At 44.4% G+C, this 8834-nt stretch overlaps 1 protein-coding gene across 1 annotated transcript; it reads left to right on the top strand.

The window, feature by feature from the left end:
- The first annotated feature begins 6742 nt into the window (after window positions 1-6742).
- On the top strand, window positions 6743-8283 carry LOC123056125 (probable indole-3-pyruvate monooxygenase YUCCA10). The gene is made up of 5 exons (XM_044479851.1): window positions 6743-6917; window positions 7185-7300; window positions 7569-7802; window positions 7888-8010; window positions 8104-8283. Exons 1-5 carry the CDS (start codon window positions 6743-6745, stop codon window positions 8281-8283), a joined length of 828 nt encoding a protein of 275 aa, XP_044335786.1.
- Window positions 8284-8834: the final 551 nt, after the last annotated feature.

Below are 8834 nucleotides of genomic sequence, written 5' to 3'. Positions count from 1 at the left end.
ACAACGTGGGCCATTTGATCTACAAGACATATTGTAAAGATTTTAGACTAAGTTCATGATAATTAAGTTCATATAATCAAATTATTCAATGAACTCCCACTCAGATAGACATCCCTCTAGTCATCTAAGTGAAACATGATCCGAGTTAACTAGGCCGTGTCCGATCATCACGTGAGACGGACTAGTCAAGATCTTCGTCACCTCCATAAACGAGAAACATATCCTTAGTCCTCTTCAGGTACTTCAGGATATTCTTGACCGCTGTCTAGTGTTCCATGCCGGGATTACTTTGGTACCTTCCTACCAAACTTACGGCAAGGTTTACATCAGGTCTGGTACACAGCATGGCATACATAATAGACCCTATGGCCGAGGCATAGGGGATCACACTCATCTTTTCTCTATCTTCTGCCGTGGTCGGGCATTGAGCCGTGCTCAACTGCACACCTTGCAATACAGGCAAGAACCCCTTCTTGGACTGATCCATATTGAACTTCTTCAATATCTTGTCAAGGTATGTACTCTGTGAAAGACCAATGAGGCGTCTTGATCTATCCCTATAGATCTTGATGCCTAATATATAAGCAGCTTCTCCAAGGTCCTTCATTGAAAAACACTTATTCAAATAGGCCTTTATACTTTCCAAGAATTCTATATCATTTCCCATCATAGTATTTCATCCACATATAATATGAGAAATGCTACAGAGCTCCCACTCACTTTCTTGTAAACACAGGCTTCTCCATAAGTCTGTGTAAACCCAAACGCTTTGATCATCTCATCAAAGCGAATGTTCCAACTCCGAGATGCTTGCACCAGCCCATAGATTGAGCGTTGGAGCTTGCATACTTTGTTAGCATTCTTAGGATCGACAAAACCTTCCGGCTGCATCATATACAACTCTTCCTTAAGGAAGCCGTTAAGGAATGCCGTTTTGACGTCCATCTTCCATATCTCATAATCATAGTATGCAGCAATTGCTAACATGATTCAGACGGACTTCAGCTTCGCTACGGGTGAGAAAGTCTCATCGTAGTCAACCCCTTGAACTTGTCGATAACCCTTAGCGACAAGTCGAGCTTTGTAGATGCTCACATTACCATCCGCGTCCGTCTTCTTCTTAAAGATCCATTTGTTTTCTATGGCTCGCCGCTCATCGGGCAAGTCAGTCAAAGTCCATACTTTGTTTTCATACATGGATTCTATCTCGGATTTCATGGCTTCTAGCCATTTGTCGGAATCCGGGCCCGCCATCGCTTCTTCATAGTTTGAAGGTTCACCGTTGTCTAACAACATGATTTCCAGGACAGGGTTGCCGTACCACTCTGGTGCGGAACGTGTCCTTGTGGACCTACGAAGTTCAGTAACTTGATCCGAAGCTTCATGATCATCATCATTAACTTCCTCCCCAGTCGGTGTAGGCACCACAGGAACATTTTCCCGCGCTGCGCTACTTTCCGGTTCGGAAGGGGTGACTATCACCTCATCAAGTTCCACTTTCCTCCCACTCAATTCTTTCGAGAGAAACTCCTTCTCTAGAAAGGACCCATTCTTGGCAACGAAGATCTTGCCTTCGGATCTGAGGTAGAAGGTGTACCCAATAGTTTCCTTAGGGTATCCTATGAAGACGCATTTTTCCGATTTGGGTTCGAGCTTTTCAGGTTGAAGTTTCTTGACATAAGCATCGCATCCCCAAACTTTTAGAAACGACAGCTTAGGTTTCTTCCCAAACCATAATTCATACGGTGTCGTCTCAACGGATTTCGACGGAGCCCTATTTAAAGTGAATGCGGCAGTCTCTAAAGCATAACCCCAAAATGAGAGCGGTAAATCGGTAAGAGACATCATAGATCGCACCATATCCAATAGAGTGCGATTACGACGTTCGGACACACCATTTCTCTGAGGTGTTCCAGGCGGCGTGAGTTGTGAAACTATTCCACATTTCCTTAAGTGTGCACCAAACTCGTGACTTAAATATTCTCCACCACGATCTGATCGTAGGAATTTTATTTTCCTGTCACGTTGATTCTCAACTTCACTCTGAAATTCCTTGAACTTTTCAAAGGTTTCAGACTTGTGTTTCATTAGGTAGACATACCCATATCTACTTAAATCATCAGTGAGAGTGAGAACATAACGATATCCTCCGCGAGCCTCAACACTCATTGGACCACACACATCGGTATGTATGATTTCCAATAAGTTGGTTGCTCGCTCCATTGTTCCGGAGAACGGAGTCTTGGTCATCTTACCCATGAGGCATGGTTCGCACGTGTCAAATGATTCGTAATCAAGAGACTCCAAAAGTCCATCTGCATGGAGCTTCTTCATGCGCTTGACACCAATGTGACCAAGGCGGCAGTGCCACAAGTATGTGGGACTATCGTTATCAACTTTACATCTTTTGGTATTCACACTATGAACATGTGTAACATCACGTTCGAGATTCATCAAAAATAAACCATTGACCAGCGGGGCATGACCATTAAACATATCTCTCAAATAAATAGAACAACCATTATTCTCGGATTTAAATGAGTAGCCATCTCGAATTAAACGAGATCCAGATACAATGTTCATGCTCAAAGCTGGCACTAAATAACAATTATTGAGGTTTAAAACTAATCCCGTAGGTAGATGCAGAGGTAGCGTGCCGACGGCGATCACATCGACCTTGGAACCATTCCCGACGCGCATCGTCACCTCGTCCTTTGCCAGTCTCCGTTTATTCCGTAGTTCCTGCTTTGAGTTACAAATATGAGCAACCGCACCGGTATCAAATACCCAGGAGCTACTACGAGTACTGGTAAGGTACACATCAATTACTTGTATATCACATATACCTTGGGTGTTGCCGGCCTTCTTCTTGTCCGCTAAATATTTGGGGCAGTTCCGCTTCCAGTGACCACTTCCCTTGCAATAAAAGCACTCAGTCTCGGGCTTGGGTCCATTCTTTGACTTCTTCCCGGTAACTGGCTTACCGGGCGCGGAAACTCCCTTGCCGTCCTTCTTGAAGTTCTTTTTACCCTTGCCCTTCTTGAACTTAGTGGTTTTATTCACCATCAACACTTGATGTTCTTTTCTGATCTCTACCTCAGCTGATTTCAGCATTGAATATACCTTGGGAATGGTCTTTTCCATCCCCTGCATATTGTAGTTCATCACAAAGCTCTTGTAGCTTGGTGGAAGCGACTGGAGGATTCTGTCAATGACCGCGTCATCCGGGAGATTAACTCCCAGCTGAGACAAGCGGTTGTTCAACCCAGACATTCTGAGTATGTGCTCACTAACAGAACTGTTCTCCTCCATTTTACAGCTGAAGAACTTGTCGGAGACATCATATCTCTCGACCCGGGCATGAGCTTGAAAAACCAGTTTCAGCTCCTCGAACATCTCATATGCTCCATGTTTCTCAAAACGCTTTTGGAGACCCGGTTCTAAGCTGTAAAGGATGCCGCACTGAACGAGGGAGTAATCATCAGCACGCTGCTGCCAAGCGTTCATAACGTCTTGGTTCTCAGGGATTGGTGCTTCACCTAGCGGTGCTTCTAAGACATAATCTTTCTTGGCTGCTATGAGGATGATCCTCAGGTTCCGGACCTAGTCCGTATAGTTGCTGCCATCATCTTTCAGCTTGGTTTTCTCTAGGAACGCGTTGAAATTGAGGACAACGTGGGCCATTTGATCTACAATACATAGTGTAAAGATTTAGACTAAGTTCATGATAATTAAGTTCATATAATCAAATTATTTAATGAACTCCCACTCAGATAGACATCCCTCTAGTCATCTAAGTGAAACATGATCCGAATTCGACTAGGCCGTGTCCGATCATCACGTGAGACGGACTAGTCAAGATCGGTGAACATCTCCATGTTGATCGTATCTTCTATACGACTCATGCTCGACCTTTCGGTCTTCCGTGTTCCGAGGCCATGTCTGTACATGCTAGGCTCGTCAAGTGAACCTAAGTGTGTTGCGTGTGTTCCGAGGCCATGTCTGTACATGCTAGGCTCGTCAACACCCGTTGTATTCGAACGTTAGAATCTATCACAACCGATCATCACGTGGTGCTTCGAAACAACGAACCTTCGCAACGGTGCACAGTTAGGGTGAACACTTTCTTGAAATTATTGTAAGGGATCATCCTACTTGCTACCGTCGTTCTAAGCAAATAAGATGCAAAAACATGATAAACATCACATGCAATCAAATAGTGACATGATATGGCCAATATCATCATGCTCCTTTGATCTCCATCTTCGGGGCACCATGATCATCTTCGTCACCGGCATGACACCATGATCTCCTTCATTGTGTCTTCATGAAGTCGTCACGCCAATGATTACTTCTACTTGTATGGCTAACATGTTTAGCAACAAAGTAAAGTAAATTACATGGCGTTATTCAATGACACGCAGGTCATGCAAAAATAATAAAGACAACTCCTATGGCTCCTGCCGGTTGTCATACTCATCGACATGCAAGTCGTGATTCCTATTACAAGAATATGATCAATGTCATACATCACATATATCATTCATCACATCTTCTGGCCATATCATATCACATATATCACTTGCTGCAAAAACAAGTTTAGACGTCCTCTAATTGTTGTTGCAAGTTATTTTTACGTGGTTTGTAGGTTTCTTAGCAAGAACGTTTCTTACCTACGTATGAACACAACGTGATTTGCCAATTTCTATTTACCCTTCATAAGGACCCTTTTCATCGAATCCGTTCCGACTAAAGTAGGAGAGACAGACACCCGCTAGCCACCTTATGCAACTAGTGCATGTCAGTCGGTGGAACCAGTCTCACGTAAGCGTACGTGTAAGGTCGGTCCGGGCCGCTTCATCCTACAATGCCGCCGAAACAAGAAACGACTAGTAGCGGCAAGAAGAATTGGCAAACTCAACGCCCACAACTGCTTTGTGTTCTACTCGTGCATAGTAACTACGCATAGACCTGGCTCATGATGCCACTGTTGGGAATCATAGCATAATTTTAAAATTTTCCTACGTTCACCAAGATGCATCTATGGAGTGTACTAGCAACGAGGGGAAGGGAGTGCATCTACATACCCTTGTAGATCGCGAGCGGAAGCGTTCCAATGAACATGGATGACAGAGTCGTACTCGCCGTGATCCAAATCACCGATGACCGAGTGCCGAACGGACGGCACCTCCGCGTTCAACACACGTACGGTGCAGTGACGTCTCCTCCTTCTTGATCCAGCAAGGGGGAAGGAGAGGTTGATGGAGATCCAGCAGCACGACGGCGTGGTGGTGGATGTAGCGGGTCTCGTGCAGGGCTTTGCCGAGCTTCTACGAGAGAGAGAGGTGTTGCAGGGGAGGAGGGAGGCACCCAAGGCTGTTGTCTGCTGCCCTCCCTCCCCCCCTTTATATAGGCCCCCTGGGGGGGCGCCGGCCCCTGGAGATCAGATCCAAGGGGGGGGGGGGCGGCGGCCAAGTGGGGGGGAAGGGGTGCCTTGCCCCCCAAGGCAAGGGGGAACTCCCCCCTAGGGTTCCCAACCCTAGGCGCATGGGGGGAGGCCCAAGGGGGGCGCCCCAGCCCACTAGGGGCTGGTTCCCTTCCACTTTCAGCCCATGGGGCCCTCCGGGACAGGTGGCCCCACCCGGTGGACCCCCGGGACCCTTCCGGTGGTCCCGGTACAATACCGATAACCCCCGAAACTTTCCCGGTGGCCGAAACTGGACTTCCTATATATAATTCTTCACCTCCGGACCATTCCGGAACCTCTCGTGACGTCCGGGATCTCATCCGGGACTCCGAACAACTTTCGGGTTTCCGCATACATATATCTCTACAACCCTAGCATCACCGAACCTTAAGTGTGTAGACCCTACGGGTTCGGGAGACACGCAGACATGACCGAGACGCCTCTCCGGTCAATAACCAACAGCGGGATCTGGATACCCATGTTGGCTCCCACATGCTCCACGATGATCTCATCGGATGAACCACGGTGTCGAGGATTCAATCAATCCCGTATACAATTCCCTTTGTCAATCGGTATGTTACTTGCCCGAGATTCGATCGTCGGTATCCCAATACCTTGTTCAATCTCGTTACCGGCAAGTCTCTTTACTCGTACCGCAATGCATGATCCCGTGACTAACGCCTTAGTCACATTGAGCTCATTATGATGATGCATTACCGAGTGGGCCCAGAGATACCTCTCCGTCACACGGAGTGACAAATCCCAGTCTTGATCCGTGCCAACCCAACAGACACTTTCGGAGATACCCGTAATGCACCTTTATAGTCACCCAGTTACGTTGTGACGTTTGGCACACCCAAAGTACTCCTACGGTATCCGGGAGTTGCACGATCTCATGGTCTAAGGAAAAGACACTTGACATTGTAAAAGCTCTAGCAAACGAAACTACACGATCTTTTATGCTATGCTTAAGTTGGGTCTTGTCCATCACATCATTCTCCTAATGATGTGATCCCGTTATCAATGACATCCAATGTCCATAGTCAGGAAACCATGACTATCTGTTGATCAACGAGCTAGTCAACTAGAGGCTTACTAGGGACACATTGTGGTCTATGTATTCACACATGTATTACGATTTCCGGACAATACAATTATAGCATGAATAATAGACAATTACCATGAACAAAGAAATATAATAATAACCATTTATTATTGCCTCTAGGGCATATTTCCAACACTTATCCCACAACTTCATCAACTCTTCCCCTTGAAATGGAGAGTGTTCCAGTGTTGATTGTTGGTGCTGGGCCAGCAGGCCTTGCAACGGCACCATGCCTTGGTCAATTCTCGATTCCTTATGCCATCGTCGAGCGCGAGAGCTGTAGCGCGTCACTCTGGCGCAACCGTGCATATGATCGCCTCAAGCTGCATCTTGCAAAGGAGTTCTGTGAGTTGCCACACATGTCATACCCTGTAGATGCACCAACATACATACCAAAAACCTTGTTTGTGAAGTACTTGGATGACTATGTTGAGAATGATGAAAAATGTTGGTCCATTGTGGCAACGGACATGTCAAAGTGCACCACAGTCAAGTTCAGGGCGACGTTTCTTGTTGTGGCAAGTGGTGAGAATAGTGCAGAGAATATTCCAATGATCCATGGACTAGAAAACTTTCGAGGTGATGTCATCCACTCCTCAAGCTACAAGTCAGGCAAGAGCTACTCTGGCAAGAATGTATTGGTCGTTGGATCTGGCAACTCCGGGATGGAAATTGCTTATGACCTTGCGACCCATGGTGCCAATACATCGATTGTTATACGAAGCCCGGTATGTACACGCACTATATATTTTCATTGGGTACATGAACGCAAATTCTTAGTATAGTTACTAATAGAAGAGATGCAATTTTTCAGTGTTATTACTAATAGGAAGTATTTCACATAGAAAAAGAGATGGACAATTTATATCACACACAAACAACTAAAAAACTAGAGGAACCACATGACAAAGTTTTAATTCTTGAAAGAAGAAATTCTATGAAATTTTATTTATCATGCATACTTCAAAAGAGGTGTGACATGTTTTGTGGTTGCAGATTCATGTAATGACAAAGAAATTAATTCGTTTGGGGATGACACTTGCTCACCATCTTCCATTGAATCTAGTGGATAAACTCCTTGTGATGGCAGCGTATTTAATATTTGGAGACCTGTCACGACATGGCATCACAAGGCCAAAAATGGGTCCAATGACCCTCAAATCAGAAACAGGCCGATCTGCAGTGATTGATGTTGGGACTGTTGGATTGATCAAAAAAGGCATCATCAAAGTAAGTATAACCTTGACATGACATAAATTTATAACATATGTTGATTTGATATGCCAAGTTATCAATGTATTTTTATCTCCTATAGGTTCAGGGGAGCATTAGTAAGATCAAGGGCAACATAGTTAAATTTCAATGCTGTAAAAGAATCTCATTTGATGCGATTGTGTTTGCAACTGGATACAAAAGCACGGCAAATATATGGCTCAAGGTAATATAGCTTGTGTTTGAACATGTCTGAGTTTGTTTTCTTGGTGTAATGATTATTAAATCTGCTAACAAGCTCTATGCTTTTTTGATCCAGAATGGTGAGAGCATGTTAAATGGCAACGGACTGCCCATCCAAAAATATCCGAATCATCGGAAAGGTGAAAATGGGCTCTACTGTGCTGGGTTAGCGAGGAGAGGATTAGCCGGTATTGCAGCAGATGCCAAGAATATCGCTAATGACATCAAATCTGTGATAGACTCTATGTCAAGTTAAATCATCTTTTACATGTAGTTTACCATGGCAAGCATGCGAGAAGGTTGATTCTTTGAGAAATATATCCATTATGTCACCTTTGTATCTAGCTTTTAGACAAGTAGATTTATGTTTATTTCAAGGTTCATATGTGCCCTGAAGAGAGATGTACTATTATACTATAATAAAGGGGTTTGTAATCTTATTGTGCAGAGAGATTTTTCATTTTGCTTGAACCTACCACTGTGTATTATATTTTATTTACTTGAAATTTTATGTGCAAAAGGCATGCACTCAATACTCCGTTGTCTATACCAAAATCTCTTGTGGCATGTTTACCCCATCGGTGTATGAGGTAGTAGTCACATCAACCCAAAAAACCCTGCATAGTTCACTACATCCATTACAGTAGGTACTGTGGTGCTATTTAGTCTTAGAATGACACTAATTATCAACCCGTGCAACTACATGGGCTAGCTGACTTACTATAGATCATTAAAAATATCTGTGAACATATTTAGAAACTTAAAACTAAAGGTTAGAACACCATATGACGGAAAACTACTATGTAG

Source organism: Triticum aestivum, chromosome 2D (assembly GCF_018294505.1).
Source record: "Triticum aestivum cultivar Chinese Spring chromosome 2D, IWGSC CS RefSeq v2.1, whole genome shotgun sequence".
NCBI classification, from domain to species: Eukaryota; Viridiplantae; Streptophyta; class Magnoliopsida; order Poales; family Poaceae; genus Triticum; species Triticum aestivum.
This window is presented reverse-complemented; position numbering and strand designations above follow the sequence as displayed.